Source organism: Nyctibius grandis, chromosome 4 (assembly GCF_013368605.1).
Source record: "Nyctibius grandis isolate bNycGra1 chromosome 4, bNycGra1.pri, whole genome shotgun sequence".
NCBI classification, from domain to species: domain Eukaryota; kingdom Metazoa; phylum Chordata; class Aves; order Nyctibiiformes; family Nyctibiidae; genus Nyctibius; species Nyctibius grandis.
In genome coordinates this window covers 69,501,610-69,528,575 of record NC_090661.1, presented here as the reverse complement: position 1 = coordinate 69,528,575, position 26,966 = coordinate 69,501,610, and the positions used below count along the sequence as shown (strand labels likewise).

The window sequence follows — 26,966 nt, the reverse complement described above, 5'->3', positions numbered from 1 at the left end:
TGCCAAAGAGCTCAAGCTCTCTACTCCTTACCCCTCAGCACTTGCAGATTGTTTTTGTCTTCTGTTTTTCTAAGTTGAAGCTCTCTTCTGAACAGGTTTCCTTCCAATCACTGGTGGAAGAACTCCAGAAAGTGTAAGTTACTGCACAGATTTCACTTCTGATTGTTACTTCTGTCTGTCTTTATTCTGTGACTACAAGTGTTTTGCTTCCCTGAAGTGATTTGCTTTTAACTGGGTGAAATGTGTGTCAGGAAGCATTATCACTTTGGAAACACATCAAGTCAGATCAGTATCTTTTGAAAATCAGGTTGCTTCTCTGCTAAGCAATTAACTTCATAACCCTAACTTTTGACTAGATGAGGAATTGCACTGAATTGTCAGACAATTGTTTCTCTTCAGTAGGCACTGTAAAAGAAGTGAGCTTGTTTGCTCTGCATATGTGTATCTGAAGTTGATAAATACTTTACTGTAATGTCCAGCGAAGGCTGAAGTTAAGTGTGTGTCATCCCAGGGACTACTGATAACTTTAATTTGCATTTTTATACAGTAATAGTATCTATTTAGCATGTGAACTACTGGTTATATAATGCCAGCTTATTCTGCACTATTCCCAGTCTTATTTCTCCTATTTGTTTCTCCTGCTTGTTCTATCTGGCTTTGGGACTGCAGGGAGAGATGGCACTAGCAACAGTGGGAGGTCCCACTGTGGATCCCAGAGGCTGGTGACATGATGTGATAGCAGAACCAAAGCTTCTGTGTTTGCTCAAGTAGCGCTTTTGTTCAGCCAGCTAACGTTGTTCCTCTGCTCCTTTTTAAGGATCTGTGAGAAGGATGGAAAAATAAAATCAGTGGAAGAACTCCTACAAGCTGAAATACTTAACGTAGCAAGCAAGGAGAAGACTGTTCAGGTATCTATCTCTGCAATACCTACCTTCCTTTCTGTGTGTATGCCACTGACCCCCATTTACTTGTTACTGCACGGCATTCTATAGTGATGAATTTGTAACATCCATTTTTGTGGCGTTTTTGTGTTTCCATTGTCCAATACTGTCTGTTTTGTCATTGAAAAGGCTTTGACACAGGAAATAGAGGCTCTGAAAGAAGAAGTAGGAAATTCCCAGCTTGAGATGGAAAAACAGGTAAAACACCTTAGTGCCAGAAGTGTGAAACAGCCTTGCCTTGGATGCGCTGCTCACTCATTTCTGTTCTAGTGTTTTCTTTCACTGGTGAATGTCATTGTGTAAGGGAACGTTTTACTGGTAGAGCTACACTATTCTTAGATATAAAGCTGAAAATACATAGTGTAACTACTGTTGTCCATCAGAAGCCACACTCCTCTGGATGCCTGAGCTTTTTGGACTTTTAGTATGAAATTTGGCAAGAATTGCTATATCTTAAAGTATTGTAGCATTAGCTCTGTCTGGGCATATTACATACTGTCCCTGTAGTAAACACACAACCCTGGGACATCCTTTGAGGCTGGCAACTTGGAAATCTCAAGTGCTGAAGGTCCTTCTCCTTTTGTTGGCCTTTCTGTGTTGCTAGAACAATACTACGGGTCCAAATAGCATCTGGTTTCCAGGTAAACCTAGGACTCTTTTCTTTTCAGTGTCCAAAGAAAGCCTGTCTTGGCAGAGTGAGTTTTACTCTAGCTATCAGGAATGCAGAAATGGAGGAGTATTGGCTTTTTTGGCATGCTTGCTGTCTAGCATCCAAAACAACAGCAACCCACGTTTCCTTAGGGAGCCTGTTCTGCAGGCAGCTTAATCCATCGTGCTGTCAGGAAGTTTGCTTGCTTGTTTGTGTGTGGGGTGTGGGTTGGTTTTTTTGGTCTGCACTTTTTTTCAGTCTTTCTAGCTACATTCCAACATGTCACCCCCTTTTCTTCTTTCCTTAGTGTTAAAGATTTGTCCTTTTTAGGCAAAGCTTCACAGAATATGTTTCCGTCTTGGGCTTTTCCTCCAAAGCAAATTCCCAGGAACTGGAGGAATTAATTTGTGTGTGTTTCCTTCCCTGGAACTGACACAGAGTCCAGAACGAAATGCAGTTTAGAGTTGCTGTCTCTGGAAAGCTACATAGGAGGGATGCTTGCTCCAGAGGTGGTGATTGTGCACCTTTTGGTCTCCTGCAAGCAGAATAGAGGTTTTTGGGAATGTCTGAAAATCTTGCCATGTTGTGGTAGAGGACTAAACTAAGCTAGCTGTTTGGACAGCCAGTGTCTACACAGATAGCCACTGTCAGGCTTTTATACAAAATTCAAAGGAAATATTCCCACTAAATCTTGTTTCTTTAATCTACGTTCAGCCTTAGAATGGGAATTTAAGGGAATGCTGACATTGCAGAGAGCATCTAAAAAGCACTTGCTTGTGCAAAGGTCTAAATGACCAGGGGTGTTCTCTCTGATTTGAGCTGCAGTTGCTAGTGAGATGGTTGTCATCATCAGTGTCTGCTGCTTCCTTTGTCTCTCGTGGTGGAAGGGTGCTCCAGTGGACCTGCTTGTCTTCCCATTTGCACTGTTTTCTTTTCTGCTCTAGAAGTCACATTTTAAATGTGGAGAAAGTAAATAGTGGAGACACTTGGCTTCTCATAATTTATTTTCCCACCAAAAAAAAAAAAGCATGGTTATGCTTATGTAACTGTAACAAATAGTGCCTGTTTTAGTACTGTCTAATGGCTTTTTCCCCATGTTTCTCCCTAGAGCAGTTTATAGCATTTATGTCTCTTCCATGTGCGTTGAACTGAAGTACTGATTATTTTCTTTAGGTGTCGCTTACGTCACAAGTCAATGAACTTCAGACTCTGTAAGTATAGCTGTTAACATGTCTGGTCTGCCCTGTATACCCTCCGCTTCCCTGCTTCAGTCTATTTTAAAGTTAAAATGTTCTCGCCTGGTGTCTGCACTTTGCATGAAGTGAGCCAGGCTGTTAACACAGGTCTTGGTAGACAGGTGTCCTTATTAAATACCTGGTCCTGTCTGAGACAGCAAACAAGGGGAAGTGCTGCATGGCTTCATGAGCCCCAATTAACCTACAAGGTGTTAAGTCAGGATGGAAGGACATAGGCAAGGCAGTATGGCAAACTTACTTTGGTAATATCTGTGCTGTAGCTGGGTGCATAAGTGAGAATTGAGTCATCATGGTTGTCAGTCCCTTGTGTCCCCAACTGGGGAGAAGGGAGGAAGTATTTTTAGATGAGAGCACATGTGTGTGAAACCCCTGCAATATATGTTGGTGCAGAATTTGTCTGCTTTCACTTAATGAGCAGTACCATTGATCAAGGGCATCTCCTGCTAACCCAGACTGAAGTGTTCACACATTGATTTTTAGTGGGTGAATTGTGTTTGTACCTTTGATCACATGGACTGCTTTTGTTTGTTACATGCTGCAAAGCACAGGATGTCTTTTTTTCAGATGGATAAAAGAGTGAGGGTTTATGCTGTGTGTCTGTGTGCTTAATGGTACAGGTTGAAGGGGATGGAGGAGCAGGTGAAAACCATGGAGGCCTTATTGGAAGAGAAGGAGAAAGAGATTGTTAAGAAGGGAGAATGGCTGCAGGTAAGCTTCCTTGGTATTCTAAAGGGAAATAAATTCTGTTGCAGTATTTCTGGCTGTGGAAAAGTTACATTTACACTTCTAAACTTGCTTTTTTTCCCCAAAGGGTCAGGAAGATACAATTGCACAATTAACCAGTAAAGTTCAGGAGTTAGAACAACAGAACCTGCAACAGCTCCAACAGGTATGGCCTGCAGAGTGGATGTGGTTTGGGAGTGCTGCTCAGTTGAAGTGGAAGATGTTGTTTTTGTCCTCTACCTCTCACAAAGGGTTTGCATTGGCTTCAACCTACAGAGCTATTTTAAATCCTACTAAACTGGTAGTCTACAGTGCAGAGAGCCCACTAGTTCAACTGTGTTCATCCAAAACAGGTTTTACAGAGAGAAAAAGTTCCGAGAGTTTTTTCTTTAACCTGGATGATACTGTCCTTAATGAATAGCGTTAGTGGTCTGAAAACTTGGAAGCTCATAGGCAGAATTATGGCTGTGTCCTAGGTACCTCCTTGCCGCAATGAAGTAGCATCTCTGTGGGGCTATGGTCATGGAGGAACTCCTGCTGTGACTGAACGTAGCAGCTCCTCTTGAAGTGGTCAGGCTTTGCTGTGATTCCTTCCTGACTTTACCTATTGTGGGAGTTGCAACTGGTCAGAATATTTTGGCTTTTGGTTTCCTGCGCTGGACTTGAGAACAGGCGGCTGGACATCCTTGAAGCTGGGTGTTACTTACCAGAAGAATTTTTCCAGTAAGGCGGTATTCTAGCTCAGTGTGGATTTTTGTCAGTGATAAAGGGGAGAAACTGAGTTGTACTCCTACTTTGGGTGGATGTCTAGACAAGCATTTATCCCAGGGGAAAGGCGGAATGGAGAGAAATGGGCTGGTGTGAAGTTTGGGATGCTTGGTGTAAGCTGTGCTTCTAAAATCCATTATATGTTTAGATATTCTTGGAACAATGTGTGATGCAAAATTTCTGGTATTTCTTTGGCAAGCGTTTTGCAAGCTGTGTGGTGCCCCTGCTCATGCAAAGAGTTGCTGTTAATTTGAAAGCTTTACTGTGCCATCAAAATGAGGTTGGGAATTGCTTTGTTTTTCAGGTACCTGCTGCATCCCAAGTCCAGGACCTGGAGAGCCTGTGAGTACGCTTAGTCGCAGTTTCTCAAGCGCCTGCTGATAATATGCATTCGGTGCTGGTGTTTATCTTAAATTGGAACGTATGAATTGGTTTCAAGAATTTTATGGGCTTTGCTAAAATAAGCTGTTAGTGCCGATGGACGTACACCAGCCGGCGTGTCTGCCGCTGTGTGTAATAGCAAGCGTCTGGCATCCCTGCCTGGCGTGCCGCAGTAGTAGTGCTCACACGCTTTGTGAAAGTGAATGATCACCCAGGGCTCTACTAACTAGTGAAATTGCTGCTACTTCTTGTGTCTGGTGATAATTTTTCCTTCTGTTCAGTGTGTTTAAGAGTGTGGATTTAAGTGCCTGTGGCTGAGTTGGTAAAAGCAATGAAGAGTTATAGTTTGCCATTTTCAGTCTGAGATGCAATAGCCAGTTCTCCAGCTCCTGTTTTATGGAGAAATGCTGCCAACTTTCCTCTGTTTTGACTCTGCTTTGTCTGGCTCCTCTAAGTCACAGGAAGGTTGTATGAGACTGTGCCAAAAAGGGCTCTGGCTTCAATGCAGCTCTTGTAATATGCTGCCCTCCCAGCAGAGCTCCAGTATAGCCAGTACATGGTACCTAAGGCAGCCTCACCTTTGGGAGACTGTCCCTGGCACCATCATAGCCAGCTGGCTTGCAACATTTGCTCAGGTGATCAATGACTTCCCTCCCCCTTCGGCTCTGAATGCTGTTGAGATCAGCTATGACTAAAGGTGTTTGCTGATTGACGTGTGAAATGACTAGCTTGCTTCAGGCCAGCTCTTAGCAGGTGAGTGTTTGCAATACATGTTGTTGCAGGGGGCATGTATTTTTGTTAGTTTTCTTGGTTTACAGCCATAGTGCAATGGTTTTTTCTCCATGTGTGTGTGTTCTCCTTTTGGCTGACTTTATATATAGCATACAAAATGTATCATCTGCTGCTAACAAACCGTCCTAGCTAGTGTCTCTTCCTTTTTAGCATAAATTCTTACTTTAACCCTTTTTTCTTACTTTCTAAACCATCTCCACAGGTTGAAAGCGGAGGAAGAACAAATGCAGAAGTTGAAAGCTGTAGTGGAAGAAAAAGAGAGAGAAATTGCAAGCCAAGTAAAACAGTTGCAGGTAAAGCTTCGATAGAAGTGGCTTGTGTTGTAAAGCGTGTGTGTATTGTGAGTGTCTATCTATTTGTATACATGTGTATATGTTGCATCTTTTCTTTCAACAGGATGTGCAAAAGGAAAATGAATCTTTCAAAGTTCAAATTCAAGAATTAAAGCAGGAGAACTGCAAACAGGTACAGCTTCCAATTGCAGTGTTACTGAGTGAAGTCAGAGGGGGTGGTGGTAGCTTGTATGGGTGGCATGGAAAACCAGTAGTTGTATTGACCGTGCAAATCCAGGGACAGCTTCAGGGCTGGATTGCACTAAGCCAGCTTTTCTGGCTCTTGCCGATCTGTTCCGGCTTCCCTTTATTGTGAGTTTGCAGCCTTGTGCTCTTTCTTATGCCTGCTGTGTTTTTGTCTTGCTTTTCACCCTTTTCTTCACACACTGTATCTCAGCCAGAGTTCTTCTGGCCAAAGAAGGCTGGGCAGGACTCCCTCGAAGGCCAAGAGTGCAGCTGCTTAGTGTTGCAGCAATGCCTGGTTAAGAAGGCACATCACACCCTCTGCATTGCTCTTTGCTGCTGATCTGCTCCTAATGAGTTTCTGATCTGTTTGTAGGCGTCTCTGGCTGTCCAAAGTGAGGAGCTTCTGCAAGTGTGAGTACTGCCAGAAGTTGAATGCAATAGATAAGTGCTTCATTTCACTTATTGCTCGGGAAATTTAAAAGATGAAGTAAATGCCAAATGTACAATATCGGCGTGTGAGAAGAGTCCAGTAAAAAAACCCTTTACTATCTAATAAAACTTGAATTTAGAGATTCTGCTCACGCTAATAACCCTCAGCTGCAGTGTTCTGCAGACAGTGCTTGTAATATGTTGTGCCCACAATGTAAGCGAGCTATGATTGATTTAATTTTAAATGCATGCTAGCTCAGCTGTATGTCTGAAGAGTTAAATGTTGGTGTTTCAAGCAAAAGTGACAGGCTTTTTTCTTGGAACTTAGCTTAGTAGAGAGTTGTTCATATTATAAAATCATCTGGTGGAAATTTTTTCCCAGGGAAAATCTCAGGGGTAAAAGTGTTATAATGTAGAGGTGAAGCGCACTGAAAGAACTATGTGGAAGCTAATATCATGCTGGCTTATACTGTGCGACACAAATTGCTGCTGTCATGCATTTTTGGCTGGCTGAATTATTTTTCTTTTAAGTTAAATGACTTATAAATTGTGGACTAAGTGCTTGAAAAAAGAATGCTCTTATCCAGCAGGCAGCGCCTGTTCCGTGGCGTTGTACTGGCGTGGGCTGGCTGACTTATCCTCGTCTAATGTGTTGCCTTTCCGTGGCCTTGATAAATGTGTGCAGATGACTGTTGTAGGCAAACAACAGCTTTACAATAGGCTTTGCTCTGGCAGCCTGCAGTTTGCAGAGCAGTAGGAAGCAAGCGATAGTGCCAAGTCAGTGAGAGCAGCTTTTCAAAGAGAGCGTGTTGCTGAAAGGGAAGGGAAGTTAGTGTGTATGAAAGGATGTCAGTGCTTCACTCGAAATTTCTTAAATGTCTCCTGACTTGTTTATGATTCTTTTTGCTAATTCAGGGTTGCAGGGAAAGAGAAGGAAATTGCCAGTCTCCAAAACGAGCTCGCCTCTCAGAGAAATGCTTTTGAGCAACAGAGGAAAAAGAACAACGTAAGGAATTTCTCCCCCCACCCCCTCAAAAAACCCCCAAACCCCAAAGAACAACCAAACCTGTGTGCACAGCACTCCTCGATGCCTAGGGTGTTCTGCTTAGAAAATGTCTAACAGTTGTCTGCTGTGTTGTGTCCCATGGACACTCCTCGTTTCTTGGGAGTGACTAAGCATACCTTACTTTACTGCTCCAAGTTTCGTCAGCTCTTTGACAAGTTGCTGACTTGATGAGAGGGAGGAGACTTGCTAGGGGACACATCTCGTAGCAAGTTCTCAGACTTGGATTCAAGCCTTGTTAGCCCTGTTCAGAAACGCATCCTTTGCCAAGGGAAGAAAAGAGGGTGAGGGGATGAAGGGGGCTGTGCTCTGACTGAGTTATGGTCCTTGTGTGGGGACATGGGAGGAGGTGTTACCTTTAGGGGTCTGAGATCTGGCTCTTCCCGTTCCTAAGAGTGACTGACTAATCCTGATCTTCTGAAGGAGGTGAAGGACAGTGAGCCTTCCTTTACAGCAGCCGCTGATGGTGCGGTGTGGGTTGTTTGTGGGTGGAAGTAAAGATTGTATCTTCCATCACAGAGCTGTGAAGTTACCTCCTTGTAATACCTGACCTGTGCAGGGCAAGAGAATGGCATCTTCTAAGTCATATGAAAGAAAGTTGTTAAAATGCAGGGTTTTTAACTCGCCTGTAGCCTATAAAGGCTATTGCCTGAATACTGCAATAAGCTTTATTGCTTAAAAGTGGGGCAATATAAAGGAAGGTGCACAAGGAAAATATTGAAAATGTGAAATTTTTAGCAAGTAGTGTTGCTTAAGAGCTGAAATAAAGTAGAGGGAGAGTGGCTGGGTATTCCTAGAAGACAGATGAACTGGAAAGGTAGAACATATGTGTTCCTGTTTCCTGGGGAATTGCAAGGTCTAAGTACCCTTCGTGGTGCAGGCAGAAATCTGGCTGCTGCTAAAGGCAGACCGTGCTTGTAGGTCCGAGCTTTCCACATCACATTTTTATCCAATCTTGTTTTTATGTCCTGTGAAACAGCCTTTAGGACAGCCAGCAAATGGAAGAGGCAAAATCAAACTAGTTTAGGTACATGCTAGGATTTGGATGCCACGTTGCGTGGTGAACTAAAAAAAAATACAGCCTTTCAAAAATAGCCCTTTGCTAAAGCAGATTGCTCTGAGGGCTGGAAAAAAAAATATATCCCAAGCACCGTATTCTCCTTCCCGCAAGACCCAGCATCCTGCAAGGCTCTTTTTATAAGAGCTCTCAGCCTCCTAACTGAGCTTGCATATTGACATCTTGTGAAGTACACGTTTGATGACCTCGCCAAGAAGGATGCAGGAGCGCAGCACGGCACGGTGGTGTTACCACGCGGATCTGGGGTATGCTCGCCACTGGTGAAATCCCCAAACCTCCCAGGAGAGCTGGTGAGCAGCGAACCAGTTCTGGATGCAGTGGAGAGAGCTGCGTGGGTAAATGCTGCCAACCAAGCCCCTTGAGCTTTGTGTTTCTAAAAACAGCCCTGGCGTAGTAGGTTTGGGCTGAGGCTTGAGGATCTACGCTGCTAGATATGGTTGCAAGATAAGGGGCATCAGTGTGTACACCTCCATGTATACTGGGGTCCATGCTGGGTTCTGCAACGCAACATGCCTAACACTCTGTTGTGTAATCTGTGGTTTGGTGTCTGTGTTCCTCACTACTTTTGAAAACTTCCCTCTTTCTTCTTACAAGTGCAGTCAAAGTGTGGGGTAGCTGTAGCGATACGCTCTGCAGTAACACTTGGATCAGTTTTGGACGTGGGGGCAGGTTGGGCAGAAATTGGCATTTTTTTTCCCCCCTTTTCATTCAGATTTTTCAAACATCACACTTGTTTTTGCTAGTGTATGTCATCTTACCCGGCAAAATCATCTTGCAGTAACCAGCATTTAAATGCAAATGGTGGAATGTAATGCAAAATATATTTCTGAAGTAAAAGCGGAAACAGTTTGAATATTGGCTGAACTGAAATCATTCTTTCTAAAAATGATTAGGACCTTCGGGAGAAAAACTGGAAAGCAATGGAAGCATTGGCATCAACTGAAAAATTGCTGCAGGACAAAGTGAACAAGACTGCCAAGGTTGTAATGTTAACTGCTAGAAACCATGCGTTAAGCTAGAAGCGGATCTGCAGCTGGGTTTTTAAATGAAATGGAGGCATTTAACTTTTACTGCAATTTAAATATAGTCTGTTCTGAGTGATCATTCATATACTCTCATCTCTGCTTCTTCCTGTTGTCTTTAGGTTTCTTTTATTTTTTCTTTTTTAATCCTTAGTTTGTGGGCATGCTGATTTTTGATTTGTTTGCATAATTGTTAGAGCTGTCGTGAATCGTTTTTTACTTGTGGGGAGCTCTAGAATAAAGACCGTGCTGGTGAGCAACCTGCTTTCTTCTACTGGGGTTTTGCTGTGCTTGAATAAATTTATTGGACCCGTGAGGAACTAGGACTAAATTATTATTTTAAAACCTGGGAACTTCTCAGGAAAACGGTGTCACCACAGCTGTGCGTTTCCTCCTTGAAAGCGTATGAAGGTACCATCAGAGCCAATGTTCAAAATAATATGGGGTGTGAATTGCTCTGAAAGGAGCTTGAATTTGCGATGAGCCCGATTTGGTGTTAATTGCCACTGTGCAGAGTTTAAAAAAAGGCATCAAAATAACGTTAAAAACACAAGTCAGGTAGCTAGAAGCAGAGGAGCTCTGGTTTGGGATTGTGCGTCTGTGTTTTGGAGATGTCTCCGCTCTTCGCTCGGCCCCGTATTCAGGGGAGTTGTGTACCTGCTGCTGCTGTGTGCTAACGCTTGCCTGCTTTCTCTTGCAGTCAGAAGACTTCATCAAACAGCCATTTGCCACTTCTTGGTGGTTCCTGAATTGCTGAAAACTAACACACTTAGCACAGCCTCACACCTAATGTCTCCTGTCCGTTTCTGTCTCTGAGTCTCGGCCTACTAATGCCGCCAATCTCTTGCAGCAGAGGATCTCAGAGCAGCAAGGCGCAGTAACACTGGTGTCGAAGGAAAAAAACCCAAATATTAGTGAAGGATTTTTTGCTGAGAGCTGCCTTCTGCGCAGGGTTTCAGGCTTTCTGCATTTAAACTTCTTTGGGAGCCTGAGCGTTGTATGGCCAAATTAAACCAATCTGCCACAAGCACAGCAAGCAAATGTCCTGTGGCTGACCTGCTCTTAATGTTAAATAAACGGAATGATAGATCTGTGGTGCCCTTGGCTATGTGTATTTATATTTACAGAGCAATGACAAAACCTGGAGACTGTCACACAGCTCTAATAATTATTTCCCATTGCATCCAAGCTTGGGGAAGGAGGATGTGAGGTACTTAGAAGTAATATTTAGAAGATACAGTCTTGCTTTCTTGGCCTGGTTCAAATGTGCATTAACACAAAGTTTCCTTTTGACTTTAATTCTCTGTTTTTGATGTGGTGACGTTAATTTATGGTGATTTTTTTTTCCCCACCTAAAATTGTTTGAAATAAGTACAGATTTTTAAAAAAATGTTGATTGACCAAACTTCTTGGTTTTGAGATCGCTCCACTTGAGCAGCAGGGTTGGTGTGATCTGGGGTTGCAGTTACTCAGCGCAGTGTAGTTTGTGGTGTGTTGTGAACAAATTGAATGATGGTGTAATTTCTGTACTAGGCTAGATTGGAGGAGAACTGAAGAAAATAAAAGCTTAAGCCTAAACAAATGTGAAGGCCAAATTCTGAAGCAATTCAGTGTCAATTTTTGAAGCAATTTACTGGCAATTTCAGAGACTATAGTGCCTTTCTCACTTAAAAAATTACTTTCTGGGTTAAGTAAATTGCTCTAGGCGTAGAAGAGGCTATTGCCAGGTCTGTGGAGCATGTTGCCCAATTTCACGTGAGCCCTTCTCTTGGTTTAGGAGAAGCAGCAGCATTTGGAAGCTGCTGAGGTGGAGACGCGCGAACTACTCCAGAAGCTGTTTCCTAAGGTCTCTCTTCCTTCTAACGTGGTAAGAGAAGTGGCTCTTCCTACTCTCTACGGCTAGGGGCTGGGGAGCTCTGGTGCTGCTGTGTGGGGCAGGCTGGAGCATTGCCCTGCAGTCCCCTCTGCCCCAGGGTTTTTGCAGTGGGACGTGAGTGTCTTCTGATGGTAATATCTGTACTTGCTAGCAGCAAAGAGGCAAAGCTGCAGACAGTTCAAGAAAAGTGTTAACGAAAAAAGTTTACATTGTCTTGTTTTTTTACTTTACTGCCTTAACATCTGTTTCATCTGCCTGTGTTATCTTGTGTCTAAATGAGATAGTAAATTTTCAGGGGTGGATAAGGTCTGCTGTGTGTTTGCTTGCTGCCTGGCATGATGGGTGTCCCTCTTCCCTGGCTGCTGTGCAGATAACTGCTGGCCGCCCTTTCCAGAGGGACTGCTGCCTCAGTGCCAGTTAATACAATTCAGGAGGGTTTGTTTTGTTCCCAAAGTTCCTTTTGAAAACCACCGATTTCCAATTTTATATTCTTGGTGGCTTTCAGTTGTTTGCAAGGGAAGTGCGCTGGGTTCATGTGGTTTGGATTGTGTGGAGGAGGTGAAGTGAGGCTGCAAAAATGGGGTTGGTGTTTGATTTGTAACATCTAGATGTTTTGAATATTCATATTGAAAAATATTCTCAAATATGCTAAAGTTAGTCTCCTGATGAACTAGAAATAGTTTTAAGAAGACTGTTTCAGTCTTCCTAGTCAGGTCCCTAGAATTACATGGCAAGTGTCTGCTTTAACTGCTCAGGGATTTTGGAAAAGATTCCCTTAAGCCTTCAAATACTTCTTGTAGAGCCCTGACCCTTGCAGGGAGACCTCTGTCACCCAGTTGTATTTTGGCACTTCCAAGCCCCTGTGAACTGTGTGCTCCTGGACTGCTGCCCGCTGACTTGTCAGCTGGGCTCGACTGCGTATGGTAGAACCACTGCTGTCAGGCTGTGTGTTAGCTCTGGGGAATTAGGGGACAGAAACACTGCTCCATAAGCCTGTGGTTGGGAGGCAAATGTCCTGAAGATAGATTTATTGAGATTGTTCTCAGCTTTAACTCAATTCATTTCCCAACAGAGCCATAGTGAATGGATATGTGGGTTTGAAAAGATGGCTAAAGAATACTTGAGAGAGGCTTCAGAATCTGGAGATGTCAAGGTAAGCATGAACGGCGGACAGCTTCCTTGTGTGTGGTGTAGGATATTTTGTGGTCTAAGTCTTGCAAATTGAGCTCTGGATTGTGAAGTTCAAATCAGTGAACAAGTGACTAGAAAATTGTTCTATGGATATTTGCATCTTGTAAATCAAAAATGTATTTGCATCTTTGAAAAGGACCTTGTGGAACTGTTCGTGAAATTCAAAATCCCAAGTCTCCTTTGCAAGTAATTAATTTGTTTTCAGGTTACCTTGGGGTTACTACAGTAACTCACATAGTGGTTGTGGTTAAATATTGAGAGCTGTAGGTGAACATTGCACTTACTGTTGAAATCTTCACATGGGTCAGAAAGAAAGACCTGCCAATGTGAATGATACCAGCTTGCTTGTTGAAATAAGAGAAATAATAGAACTCAAATCTGTCAGCTGAGACATGACTTTTCTGGTCCTTTTTCTTCTTTGCCAGGTTATGGAGCAGAAGTTGAAGGAGGCCGAGGAAATGCACATACTGTTGCAACTGGAGTGTGAGAAATACAAATCGGTTCTGGCGGAGACGGTAAGCAGGATGCCTGGTCGCCTGTGCCTTGTGATGTTGCAAGCTGCCTTTCTTCTGCTCTGAGCTTTCAAACCCCGCTCTCTTCTTAGGAGGGGATTTTACAAAGGCTACAGAGGAGTGTGGAAGAGGAAGAAAGCAAATGGAAGATAAAAGTTGAAGAATCACAAAAAGAACTTAAACAGGTATTTTTGAAGATCTGCTTTTTGTGGCAGCTAGGCAGTTTCTCCTTGAAGTTGCAGAAGGTGTTGGAGTAGTGTGAAGGCAGGTGTAGAACAGCCCTGGCTGCCTGGTTTGATGCGTACGTGACCAGCAAATGAAAAAGGTGAAGTCTGCAACCCGTATAATAGGAATGATCCCTCCTTGTAACAATAGGATTTTTGGTGCTCTGATACTTAGTTTCATGCTAAGAGTGATATTTTTTTTTTTTTTTGAGGAACATCTTTCCATTTAAAAAAGTAAAAAGTGGAGGAATTGTTTGTGTCTTTAGATTTGTGTGGCAATTCCTGTTGCCATCTTTAGAGCAGCAAGAACAAATGAACAGCACGGGTATGAGGTCTCTGACCACCATGCCAACTCTGTGTCACATTCTTTGCACGTCATGCAGGAGGCAGCCAAGTAGCGCGTAGTAATATGAATGCTGACGGGATAGGAAGCCAAAGATTCAGGAATGTACATGTGTCCCATTAATGTGCCCAGGAATATTTATTTTTCTGATCCTGGCAACTCAGACTGTATTTCTGTTAAGCACCTGTTTTTTTCAAGGTCCATTTGTGAACAGATACAGTCTCTTTGTGCTAAAATTTAAGTATCATAATCATTGACAATTTTTGGAAGCTGTTAGAATACTGCTTAATCCATTATGGTCAACTAATTACACTTGAAATTGCCTGCAAAGCTTTCCTCCTTGGGAAGGCTCTGTTACTAGCAAAAGTGGTGAGAAAAAAGCCTGTTATGTTTCTTTCTTAATCTAGAGTTAAAATAGGTTTTTTTTGAAATAAATTATTTCCAAAGTACTTCTGCTTAGTAAGTCTGAGTGCCAGAGTATGAGCCTGGAGCAAACAGATGATTTATAAACATCTTGTTTGAGGGGCTTATAAAAGGCTGTCAGATCTTGAGCTGTAGGTGTACTACCATGTGCTGCACTTGTGCAGCCTCTAATAAGGCTAAATATGCTGGGTTTGGCTACATGTAGTACATGGATGGAGACAGTCTTCCCTGTCCAGGAAAGGTATTTCCCTTGCCATGGTGTAGTGATTTTAACCTGGCGGGTAGCCAAATACCACGCAGCTGCTTGCTTATTCTTCCCTGCTCCCCAGAGAATGGGAGAGAGAATTGGAAAGGTGAAGAGGCTCATGGGTTGAGATAAAAACAATTTAATAATTGAAATAAAATAATAATAGAATATACAAGCAAGTGATGCACAGTGCGACTGCTCACCACCCTGCTGGCCAATGCCCAGCCCGTTCCCAGCTAGCGATTCCGGAGGAGAGAAATCCCAAACCAGCAATCCCAGAAGAGAGCGAGCAACCTCCTGGCCAACCCTCATCTGTACATTGACAATGACATTGCATGATATGGGATATATTGCATTGGCCAGTTTGGATCTGTTGCTTGGGCTATGAGCCCTCCCAGCTTCTTGTGCTGCACACTAGCAGAGCATGGGAAGTTGAAAAGTGTTTGATTTCTTACACTGATGTTTTTAGTTGTTGCTATTATCAACATTCTTCTCATACCAAATCCCATCTAAATCCAAAACATAGCGCTATTCTAGCAAGTAAGAAGAAAATTAGCTCTATCCCAGCTGAAACCAGGACACATGGCTAATGGACAGCTGGCTTAGTCCTTATATTCCAAATCTTTCAGGCATCTAGGCTCTAAATATGTCAAAGAACTTCTTACACTGGGAGAAGGTAGGAAAGGTGTTCTAGTGGAGACTTGGTATATTGAATTATTTGAGTGAGCATCTTATTTTATTCAGTCACTGTGATTTCATCCTTAGTATTTTTAAATCGTAGAAGCGAGCTTGTGTGTACATGGAGAGTTTGTCTTAAACCAACCCAACTAAATGATACTTTGTCTTTCTTGAAAACTGCAGATGCGTTCTTCAGTCGTTTCTTTGGAGCACGAGGTGGAGAGGTTAAAGGAAGAAATCAAAGAAGTTGAAACTGTACGTACAGGTGTTTTTGTCTTTGAAGCTTTCTGTTACTTAAACACGATTTAGGCTTATGCTGTAAGTCTGAGCTTCCTAGGACTTCTGCAAGTAGTGCAGCCTGTGCTGCGGTTTAAACTGAATCTTTTGGCCAGTGTTTTTAAGCAGCAAAGAAGCTGGGTACTGGATATTGTCCTGTTTTTTATTTCTCTACTCACCCACTGGGGCTCTTTTCTTGTGAGACTGAGCAGTTTACTGCTTGTTGATAATCTTGGGCTTGATGCTTTTTCTTGTTATCTTTTTGAAATGTAACAGTTTAAATCCGTGCTGTCAATCACTGGATTTGAAATGCTGTCTAAATGTCATGGTGTATTTGATTAGAAATTAAAAGCTAATAGAAAATCAAGAAAATGATGCTGCAAGAAAGCATTGAAAACATCTGTTTTAACTCTGTTTTTCTGTTTCTAGCTTAAAAAAGAGAGAGAACATTTGGAAAGTGAACTAGAAAAGGCAGAAATAGAACGGTCTACTTATGTTTCAGAAGTCAGAGAGGTAAACATAATTGACCAAACTGTTCTTTTTCTTTTGTTTGGTTACCAGTTGGCTGGCAAACTAATCTAATGCTTAGCCCCTGTGGCTGAGGAGTTTATAGGCTTGTGGCCTTAGGGTAGAGTGACACGCTAATAACTGAGCAGAAGAAAAGTGGGCATCCTAAGGAGACAAATCCTAAAACTCTAAACTTCATTTCAGCTCAAAGATCTGTTGACTGAATTGCAGAAAAAACTTGATGATTCATATTCTGAAGCAGTAAGACAGAATGAAGAGTTAAATTTGGTAAGAAGCTCGTTCTCCACTGGGCACAAACCAGGCTCCCAGCATACTTATGAAGCGGAGACTTATTTCAAATCCTGTCTGTTCTGCTAACCTCTTCAGCTTGATATTTTTGTCCATTGCAATCATTTATGTAGTCTGACTTTTACAATTTGTCTCTTTCTCTGCTCCTAACAATAGCATGTCTGATTCTTAAGACTTTTTTTCCAAAGTCTGTAGGACTTTCATTCCTGAAACTTCTTGAGAATCAAAGTTTTACAGTGTAGACATATGCAACAGCAAATATAATGTCCTTGGAGCAACAGAAGTTGTGCTTTCATTGGTTTAATTTGAGGATTATTCTCTGGTGGTTTTTTTCCAAAGCTTTTGAGGCTGTGATATCTGTGCTCTTGACTGCGTAGAGCCTTTTGCATCCTCCTCTGTACGTACAGAAATTTGGCCAAAACCAATGTTAGATGAATTCAGAGTACCCAGCCATTCAGCAGCTGGCATCCTGTGTGGCTGAAGAGCTGTGCTGGCTTGGTGCATGCCCTCTGTTTCAGTGGTTTTGGCTAGCAATGCTATCCAGCCAATAATGCTTCTATACCAGGTTTTCTCAAGAAGGAGCTGGATTAACCGAGGCCAGACCTATAGACCCAAAGATGCATGGTTTCCCAGTTTGAGTCCTTTCACTTCTCATTTGTTTCAGTGACGTGGGTTTTTTTAAGGCTGCAGGAGCAGTCAGATCCTTCCTCTGCTTGTGTTTGAACAGTGCTTTCTTGCTTTTGAGCCAGAATTGGGGAAGGTTGTCTCTGTCACCATATCCTTGGTAGGTTTTAGAGTAGTTGATGGGAAAACCTGTCACTGCAGGCTGAGCTGCTGATCTCACCAGGATACTGCCACTAATGTAACTGGGTTAAAACAGTTGATTTAAAAACCCCCAAACCCACAATAACAATCTGCTTAACTTAAGAGTATGCTTGGCAAGTCTGGTACAGCATCGATTAGCATCCTGCCTCAGCAACCAAAGCCTCTTGTTCTGAAAGCAAGGGAAATGGGAATTGAATGCATATCTTAGAGTTAATCAGTAAACACCAACCTCTTGAATATAAGAGGCAACAATCTATTATGTCTGTAACAACAAAAGCTTAAACAGCTGAGCTCCCTGCTAGGGCAGCTTGACTCTGTAATCTGGTGATGCTGTGCTGGTAGGAGCGTGAGGAGGTGGTAAACAACTGTGTTAATGCAGATGGCTCAGGGATGCTGTCCAGTGTATACGAGTGTAGTAGGCAGGAGGCTGAAGAATAGAAATGATGGGATTTCAAAATGTGTTTCCCACTAATTTATAAAGTGAGCAAGGAGGGAAGCTGAACCTGCAGGGGAGCTCAACAGTGCTTCCCCAAAATGTAGAAAAACAGCATGCACCAGTCCAGGTGCTCTAAAGGGGGAAACCTTCCAAGGGTGAGACAAATCTAATGCGTAGGTTTGGAATCAGTGATAATTCAGGGCTCTGAGTAGCCTATTGTTCACTGCTTTAATTCCCTGCTGGCTCCCGAGCAGAGTGACAGGAGGAGTAGTGAACATTAGCACAGTGCACTTCAGAGGCACAAATCCAACAAAATTGGCTCTCGAGCTTCTTGTTAGCACTCCTGTTTGCGGCTCAAGCCTTAAGTGCTGTGGCTGGTTCTGTATGCTGTGCTGAAGAGCAATCAAAATATTCTTTAAAAAATGTTTATATCCTTTGGAAGGCTGTAGTTTAAGGGCAGCCAGTACAAAGTATTCATCCCTCTTGACTGAAATAGTTTCACTTTTTTGGATTGAATCTCAACACAATTGACAACTTAATACACCCCTGTCAGTGATTCATGCCTTGATGTGACATTAACAGACTGGTTAAGTCAACATAGTTGTAGTAAGTGGTGCTTTATTAAGATGACAAGTAGAGCTTTTTAGTTTATTCAGCAGTGAAGTGACTGTTTAGCCTGAATGAGGAAGATGGCAATCTACCTTTTTGCATATTTGCTGTGAATTAAGTTGAAGTCTGGGCTGACTTGTGATAAGAGTGCCGGAGAGGCTTATGCACTGTCAGTATTGCTAATATTCCTACTGGCAATATAGTTTAAAAGTTGAAACCACTCATAATGAAGCTGATGCCAACAGTGTCTTTTCTTCTGTAGTTTTCGTTCTTTACATTTATCTTTACAGATGGAGTCTCTCTTCCTTGACTGTCTTTGTAAACCTCGTCATACATGTTGACTAATACAACGTGTGCAATAATTGTTAGTAATCTTAGTCCCTTTGCAGTCAGTGTGCACTGGGTTAATCCATGGGACAGACAGGTGAAACCTCTCTGTGTGTGAGGGAAACTGATTTTCTCTGTTACTGTTTTGCAGCTGAAAACGCAGCTAAACGAAACACTATCAAAACTCAAAGTTGATCAAAACGAGAGACAGAAGGTAGCTGGTGACCTGCCCAAGGTAAGCAGAGACCCTTAACAGTTGCAGATCTAAATGTTATCAAACCCCTCAAGATCTGTAGTTTTTCAGTGATGGAAAATGTGGTGATTTGAGCGGCTTGAGCAGACTGTGCCTGCCTGGTGGGGTGTCTTACTTCACTCGCTGGTTCCCCAAGTGACTGGCACCGTGGGTGTAAGAGCTTATGCAAGATACCTGCATGTCTGTTGAAACAATAAAAATGCAACTAACAGCTCTGTTTAATTATCCTTCTTAAGAGTCTCTTGTTCACGATAATTTTATGCCGGTGGCAACAAATGGTGATTTGGGGCTGACAAATAATTCTTTAAATAAAGAAACCCATCCTAACAAAAAGCCCATCCCACAGCCCTTCACCCACACCACAGCCTGAAGCTTTTAAATCCAGTCTCAAATGGCAGTGGGTTACAAGTTGGTTTACAAGGCATCTGCCCATTTGCACGTGGTTACAAATCGTGGTTACAAAATTACAGATCTTTAAAGTTAGCTCTATGCAAGCTTGATGAGACAAGCAGGTGGGTCACCTCTGCTCTTCCTCAATGGCCACTCTGGCAAGATGGATTGGAGTGGGAAATCTTTAAGCCTGAGAGGTCTCGGTGCTGTCTGTCACCCCAGAAACGAACCTCTCATGGGAGAATTGATAAATGGAGACAAGAATAGCCTGCAGAGTGGCTGAGCTCTGGCTCTGGACTGCATAACACCTTGTTCCTTCTGCAGTAGATGCATAGCAAGGAAATTGGGCTGTGGTCTTGCAGGACTGGAGTGGGGAGAGCTGTTGGTGGGGCAAGTCTTGTCCTGGGACAGGGAGAGATGATCACAAAAGCACTGCCAGGAGGTGAGAAGGCAAAGGAGACCTGCTGTAATAAGGTGTTAAAAACATTTTGCTCAGGACATCTATGTTGGTATATGAAGCGAGCTGTGCTGATGTCCATGGTTCGTGGTATATTCTATATAAATGCAGATCTATGATTAGGCTTTTGGAGACCTGCACTGCTATTCTTGCACAAAAAATTTTGCTGCACAGTTTTTACCTAATAACTTGACATGAGGCTATTAAAGCTTCCCTGTAGAATCGCTCTCAAACGCAGGCAGGCTGATGTGTGACATGCTGATTGTACGGAGATGTGTCAATCTTGGCCAATGTGTTGGTCCCCTGAGCAAATCTGGCATAAAACAGATTTCCTCCTGAACAGTGATTTCCTGCATCTCTGGTGATTTTGGAGAGGTGGGGGTTTGCTTCCCAGCCTTTGCTAACTGTTGTGCCTTCCCTGGTTGATTCTTTTTATTCCCCTTCCATCCCCGCTACAGGCCCAGGAGTCTTTGGCATCTCTTGAGAGAGAAATCGGAAAAGTTGTTGGGGATGCCAACGTTATTGAAAACAGCGATGTTTGCCCAGAGTCGGTGAGTGTTTCTTTTGAGCCCATGCTCAGGGGCAATGCAAATCTCATACAAAGTATGGACTTTGGGAAGTGAGGTCCAGCAAAGGAACAGGACATGTGCTGCTGATGGGGGATTAAAGCTTGATGAAACTTCCTGTCTTGCAACTTGTCAGGGTGGTGTCCCAAGGGTGCATTGGGATTTCTGCTGTCATCTGGACCGTGACCTCTTTCTGATGACTCAGATTTGCAAGGAGGAAGGGGAGAGATTCTGGACATGAGATCTGGGCTTCCAATGGGTTGTTGGTTTGGTTTGGGCAAAAGTGGGAAGATCCCCAGACTTGGCCCTTCAAGAAAGGAAGCTAAAAATAAATCTTCAGAAAACTAAATGAGCTTAAAATGCTAACTGTTGGGTTGACACTTGCTGACATCTGTAACACCAAAGAAAGAAGGCGGTCTTGCATGCCCTGTAACACCAAGGCAGAGAATCTCTTCTGCAGAATGTTGACCCTTCTGGTCCTCTGCAGCTGTGGGCTAGAGCCTGTCCTTAGCCACTGGTAGGTGCCAGAATTCAACCTGAGCTGGTCCTGGCTTCTGGGAATTTGTGCTGACCTTGATGTGGTCCAGCAGCAAAATCTTGCTAGCCTGAGCTTCAGTAAGCAACAGACTTGAGCACTGCCTCGTGCTGTGGGTGGGCGACTGTCCAGACTGATGGTGGTTTTATATCCTCCACTAATGGCATTGCAGTTGCAGGGTCTGGAATTGGGTGGACTCTGTTTGGGGTGGCCTGTTTTCATGCTTGCAGGTAACTCACCTGAGCCTGTGGGTTACTGTTGACACAGATGATTGTTGAACTGCTTGTGTAGCTGGTACTCTGAGTGCTGGCCCTTAAAAGACACCGCCTGTACAAGCAGTTGAGTCGTGGCTTTGTAATTGGGATTCTCCGCCTCTGGGAAGGAGAGCTTTCACACCAGCTTCAAAATAGCTTCCGAACAGCTTTCAGGAAGGCAATTGGAATGGGGAAGGCTAAAGCAGATGCCTTCCCAGTACGTTTTACACAGCTAAGTGGTGTCAATGGAACTCATTACCTCTTTTCTTCTGATGGATGGAGTGGAAGGAAACACTCTCGTTTGAGGGGGAGAGGAGCACTTGCTGGTAGGACAAATCGTTTGTATCGACTCCTTTTAGCTGCTGAAAATAAGTAGCTTCATCAGCTGCAAGAGGAAGCTTGGCATCCTGTAAGGAGTACTGTAGAAAAGCCATTGCCTTTGTAGTCATTAGCAGAAATGAAATGGCCTTTCCAGAGTGGTCACTGGTGGATGCTGATGAACCCTTGTGCTGTGGGCTCACTGTGTCTGAGCTGGAGATGCAGCTGGGCCTGTGAGACCACAGATGTTCCAGTCCTGTGCGCTGATTTCCTGGGAGGGATGGTGGGTCCTGCCGAGCCCTCTCCTGTGTTGGAGGCCAGCTGGTGACAGTGACAGTCGGTTGCTTTGTGTCCCTGTCTGCTGCAGGCTGGAGAAGAAAAGCCTTCCTCAAACCAATGCCAGACTGCTTGCCCTCAGCTATGCCTTATGGCTTATCCAAGTGGTACATTGGAGTAGTGACGCCATCGGCCGTGGCATTTTGTGGCTGGTGACACTGGTGAGCCCTTCTGAGCTGGGTGTCATTAGAAGTGCCCTGCAGCAGCCCGAGTATGCTGCTTTGATTTAATTACTTTAGCCTTAACTTGCATAACCCCTCTGGCTCGTGCATTGCTCAGCTGTAGCTGCGTGGGCACGTTGTGGAACCCTAGCCAGGTTTCCTCTAGCATATCCATCGCTTTATTCTGAAGAGGAGTGTGGAAAAACAATCCTAATAAACCTGTAATTAAGCCTTCATTAGTAAAAATACGTTAATTGTCTAAACAGCACTCTTGACAGGTAGCCATTGGCAGAGGCTGGAATTAGAACATTCTCTTTATCTTCTTCCCCAAGCCCTTTTTGCAGCTTTCTTTTTTTGAGGAAAAAAAAAGCAGCTGTCTCCCCAGAAGCCTAAAAACCAGCTTAAAATAGCTCTCAGATTAGAAAAGAAAGTCTTCCAGCCACTTCCACCTAGCAACAGTGTCTCTTTTTTTTTTTTTTTAAGAAGGACCTGAAAACACGTGCTCAAAAATGAGCGTATTTGTTCCTTCTGGGTACTGGAACCAACCCACAAAATTGAGAAATGATGCTTGCGTAAACCCTCAAACACGTTCTGTGTGTTTTCTTTAGACTCCTTTCTGTTTAAAAATAGACCATTTGGTTTTTCTAATCAGCTTCCTTGTCACTTATGGGACTGGGTGATGACTAAAGGGTGCCTTTTAGTACGCTTTAAGGAAGTCATTTATATTCAGCAGCTTGCTTAGGCAATAAACTTATTTTGAGGCTTATATGAAATCTAATGTGGTTTCCCCCCCCAAATTTCAGTGTAAAATACTCCATCATTGAAAACTGGAAATGCCGTAGACATAAAGCACAGCGGAATCAGTTCAGTGCCTGTCTCAGCTACTGGGTCTGGGATCACAGGGGTTCCCCACTATCATCCTCTTCCTCTCTTCATCCCCGTATCCCAAAGACACGCTCTCACCGGAGCTGTGGAGAGCGTGGGGCTTGGGCACAGTATGACTGTGTTCAGCACAAATCTGTCAGGAGCTGGTCAGGATTGGCCCCAGGAGGGTTGGGGATGGGTCTGTAATTTGTGAATAAACACCCCCTGAGATTAGTGAAGCCACAAAACAGAAGGGAGAGGAAGCCAATAAGGAGAGAAGAGCTCTTCCCAGACATGAGGGCTGAGAGGGAATTGAAAGGCTCCTTCATGGCTTCTGCTCGCGGGGGTTTCTGTGCTAATGCACAGGCACTCTCATACCCAGCGCTGTCGGTCAGTGCTGTGATTCATTCATTTGCTGGGGTGCTAATTGCATTTGCCTTTCCTCTTTCACCAGTCTGTATGAGATTGCTAAGCAAATTCTCAGTCTTGACAGACCTGATTTTCTACTTTAATAAAGGGTAAAAGAGGTTAAGGCTACTGTAATATAGATTCCCAATGATTTTTTACAGTAGAACAATGTTTACCCGTTGCACTCAGGTAAGAGCTTTGCAATATATTGCTTTGTTCTCTTGCCCGAGCCCAGAGTAGTCTCTAATGGTGCAGGTGGTTGAGTTTGATTTACTGCTCGCTCTGCGTTACAGCAAGTCTGGCGGCATTTCCAGCCAAATGGGAGCTGGGAAAGTGGCCCTCTCTGAACTCGCTCTAATTTCCCCGAAACTCTGGGGAGAGATTTGCAACAGCTTTATGCATCAGTCTCATTCCGTTAGTAAAACTGCTTCCAGTAGGAGCGGAGTTGGCCGATGCCGAGCAGTTGCAAACAGCTCTGTGCTCGTGGTGAGAATCGGGTCCTTCTGTATCGCCGACACCGAGGCAGAGCTGCTTATTTTTAGCTGTGAAGTGGCAAGGGGAAGCTCTCCTACAGGTTATCTGCACGTCTGTATTATGAGCTGAATAAGGAGTAATGTGTGTTTTAGATGTGGAGTGCTTTGTACGTCTCTGGAGGAGCTAATCAATAAAGGTAATAAAACAGGGATTATATCACTGTTAGCGCAGCAAGACTGACTTTGGGGAGGAGGGCAGACAAGAGGGGAAGTGTCCATTTGGAGTTGTGACACTTCCCTATTAATAAACTGTTGAACTCCTTAAAAAGCACTTCTGTTCAGAAAAGCAAGCTCAGCATTTTCATTTCAGTGCAGGAAACCAATTTTCTAGCTCTTGGTAGCTTGCTTTTTTCCTTTTCTCCATGTTGACTGTGCTTAGCCTGATTTGTGAAGTCCTCATCCAAGTTGGGTGTCACTGGCAAGCAGGAATTTCCCAGGGGCTGGGAGCAGAGGGTGAAGCTGTGGGATTGTCCTGGTTTGGCAGGAACAGTGACAGGGATACAGCCCAGAACTTGTGTCCAGTTCTGGGCCCTGCACTTCAAGAAAGATGTTGAGGTGTTGGAGTGAGTCCAGAGGAGGGCGACCAGGCTGGTGAAGGGTCTGGAGGGTCTGAACTATGAGGAATGGCTGAGGGAGCTGGGGTTGTTTAGCCTGGAGAAGAGGAGGCTCAGAGGTGACCTTATTGCAGTCTACAACTACCTGAAGGGAGGTTGTAGTGAAGTGGGAGTTGGCCTCTTCTCCCAGGCAACTAGCGATAGGACAAGAGGACACAGCCTCAAGCTTCGCCAGGGGAGGTTCAGGTTGCACATTAGGAAGCATTTCTTCTCAGCAAGGGTCATTAGCCATTGGAAGGGGCTGCCCAGGGAGGTGGTGGAGTCACCATCTCTGGATGTGTTTAAGAAAAGACTGGCCATGGCACTTAGTGCCCTGGTCTAGTTGACATGGTGGTTTCAGGGCAACAGCTGGACTCGATGATCCCAGAGGTCTCTTCCAACCTGGTTGTTTCTGTGATAGCTGGTGGGCAGCAGCCCATGTGCTGAGCCTGAACAGCAGCACTGGTGCTGTGGGGTGGGTGGGGAAATGTGTGTATCACCAGTCAGCTGTTTTGGATGGTTTCACAGCTGGAGCTGCCTTGTGCTTGGGTATTATGTACTGCTGAGGACACAGACCCGAGTCCTTGGTGGTCCAGCAGCCTTGTTGTTACAGCTGTGGGGGTCAAAGCCATCCCTCCCTGTGGGCACACCATCACTGGGCTTAGCAGCCTGCGTTATAAACCATGTGCTTTCGCCTGTGTGGGGTTTTCAGCCAGGCTCATGGGGACGTGGGGCAATAACTGCTGAGGCCAGATCAGCTGTGGTTACGAGCACAATTCCTGGAAGCAGTGAGTAAGTGGAGTCCTGGGCAGGGAGGGTGGGAGCTGGCGGTGAGGGATGCTCTTGCCGGCGTTCGGCATGTGCAGGTAACTCCCTGGAACAAGAATCGGCTTCTTGACTTTGAACCATGTTCTCTTTAAATATGGCCACAACCCTCTGACTTACAAGAATTGTTCCCTTCTGCACAAGGAATTGTAATTTTATACGGAGGATCTAATTCTGGGCTTTCTCGGTAATTAGATTGTAAATGAGTTTTTAATGATTTCTTTTTTTTTCTTTCTTCCAGGAATTGACTGATAAAAGACTAAATGTGGCGGTGAATCTTAACCAGGATGTAGGTCATCTCAAGAAGCTGCTTGTATCAGTAAGCCAAATGCTGTCAAAGGGACGAGAACACTACCAGCTAGTAGGTAGGTGCAGCTGGTAGCCATCTAGTTGAACTGGGTGGCTGTCAGGAAGGACACTGGTCTGTGGTGGTGGGACTCTGTTCGGATTTAACAAGTCTGGTGTCAAAATCTGAAACTTTCTGTGTGCAAATCATCAAAAGCTTCTAGCAGGCACCAGATTTGTCCCTCTCTGGATCCATCCTTCAGTTAGCTGGGGCTATGAAGCGACAGTCTGGCATGAACTCTTCATCCGTTTATAGACACACGAACAAGGCTTTTATTTTATTATATAGCCAGCTTGGAAACCTGGGCCTTTGTGCTTGACTGCATCATGCTGGTAAACTTCTTAAATGACCCAAAGTTAGCTGAGGGTCAGATAAACTCGAGACACTAAACTTTCTCAGGAAGCTGATGCAGCTTGTGAGCCGGGTCTGAAGGTAGGTTGTGAGCTGTTGGGTTTGGGAGGCAGCAGAGCCTTGGCAGTGAGTATACTGCTACAAGGAGTGTCAGAGCTCCCTCTTGTCTTCTGACGATGGGGACTCATTCCATGGGGACAAATTTTTTCCTAATTTAGGTATTTTTTCCACTCCTGCTGCTGTAATACAGCGTGGGCAGCAGAGCTGGTCTTACGGTCTGGGAACAGGGTGTTCACGGTGGGGTGAACCCAGTCTCGTAGGACGGGCTTGGTGCACAGGGGAGTGAGGTGCTACCTGCACCTTGGCCTCTGCTCTGGGAGGCTGTTCTTGCTCAGCCTCCACCACCCCGGCTTGTTCCTCTGGGCTTCGTTGTGGGCCAACGCTAAGGAAGCAGCTGGCGTGAGATTTGCTTGAACACTGCCCTCAGAAACTGCTCGGCTGATGTGGTGTTTTGCGTTTCTCTTGCAGAATGAAGTCACGGGGGAATCGTTAATTTGAGGATAGCAGAAGGCATTGTATTATATTTTGCCAAATTAAAGCCTTATTTATGTTTTCACCCTTTCTACTTCGTCAGAAACACTGAACAGAGTTTTGTCTTTTCTAATCCTTGTTAGACTACTGATTTAAAGAAAAAAAACCCGACTCTGTAGACACCTCCAGAGTTTAGTTTTGTAATAAAAACAATCCTGTTTGGATAATTAGACCTTTACATTCCTGGAGAGACAGTAAACACATAATCTTTTATCTTATTTTGCTCAATAAAACTTGTTCAGAAAACTCCAACGTGGTAAAGTCACCAATGGGACATAACATTTTAATACTGATGTTGTACACTGTTTTACTTAATTACATTTTTGGGATTAGCTGCCTCTGACTTCAACCTCAAGTAAACACTCCTTTTTTTTTTTTTTTTGGTTGCTAATGTAATCAGTTTTTGTAATGGTGTCAGCAAATAAAGGGATGCTATTATTCAAGGTGTTCCTGCTCTCTTCTTTTAACTGAACGTGGATGACTGAGGTGAGATTTCCACCTCTCCCCCCCCTGAAACGAGCATCAGGCTGCACTCAGTGTACTCGTCTTTGGGTAGAGGAGGAGGCGCAAGCTTGAGAAGAGGCAAACTGGGGTGCTTAAAAACTTCAGAGCAAGTCCTCCTTTGAAAGAAAAGGCACTAAGATTTAAAAAAAATACAAAAAATCCTGAGCAAACCGACTTGAGAAGTCTTGTTCTAGTCATACATAGCCTTTGGGAAAAGTCAGGGAGTGTGGAGGGGGGCAACAGGTAGAAACATGGATTGTACGGCCAAGCCAGCTTTC

The 26,966-nt window shown here is 44.0% G+C and overlaps 1 protein-coding gene across 8 annotated transcripts in view; it reads left to right on the top strand.

The window, feature by feature from the left end:
• Positions 1-26,622, top strand: part of KTN1 (kinectin 1) — an 80,899-nt gene extending 54,277 nt beyond the window's left edge. For 3 of the 8 annotated variants that reach the window (XM_068397942.1, XM_068397940.1, XM_068397941.1), the window contains 23 exons: positions 96-133; positions 818-908; positions 1,071-1,139; positions 2,764-2,801; positions 3,464-3,554; positions 3,658-3,735; positions 4,642-4,679; positions 5,713-5,803; positions 5,907-5,975; positions 6,402-6,439; positions 7,373-7,463; positions 9,492-9,578; positions 11,398-11,487; positions 12,569-12,649; positions 13,113-13,202; positions 13,292-13,384; positions 15,298-15,369; positions 15,820-15,903; positions 16,102-16,185; positions 18,555-18,638; positions 19,962-20,054; positions 25,138-25,261; positions 26,122-26,622. In XM_068397942.1, coding sequence (XP_068254043.1) covers positions 96-133; positions 818-908; positions 1,071-1,139; positions 2,764-2,801; positions 3,464-3,554; positions 3,658-3,735; positions 4,642-4,679; positions 5,713-5,803; positions 5,907-5,975; positions 6,402-6,439; positions 7,373-7,463; positions 9,492-9,578; positions 11,398-11,487; positions 12,569-12,649; positions 13,113-13,202; positions 13,292-13,384; positions 15,298-15,369; positions 15,820-15,903; positions 16,102-16,185; positions 18,555-18,638; positions 19,962-20,054; positions 25,138-25,261; positions 26,122-26,126 — 1,719 coding nt within the window. In that variant the 3' untranslated portion in view covers positions 26,127-26,622. The remainder of the gene's footprint in view (positions 1-95; positions 134-817; positions 909-1,070; positions 1,140-2,763; positions 2,802-3,463; positions 3,555-3,657; positions 3,736-4,641; positions 4,680-5,712; positions 5,804-5,906; positions 5,976-6,401; positions 6,440-7,372; positions 7,464-9,491; positions 9,579-11,397; positions 11,488-12,568; positions 12,650-13,112; positions 13,203-13,291; positions 13,385-15,297; positions 15,370-15,819; positions 15,904-16,101; positions 16,186-18,554; positions 18,639-19,961; positions 20,055-25,137; positions 25,262-26,121) is intronic. The other 5 variants (XM_068397947.1, XM_068397943.1, XM_068397944.1 and 2 more) reach the window with 4 other exon arrangements.
• Positions 26,623-26,966: the final 344 nt, after the last annotated feature.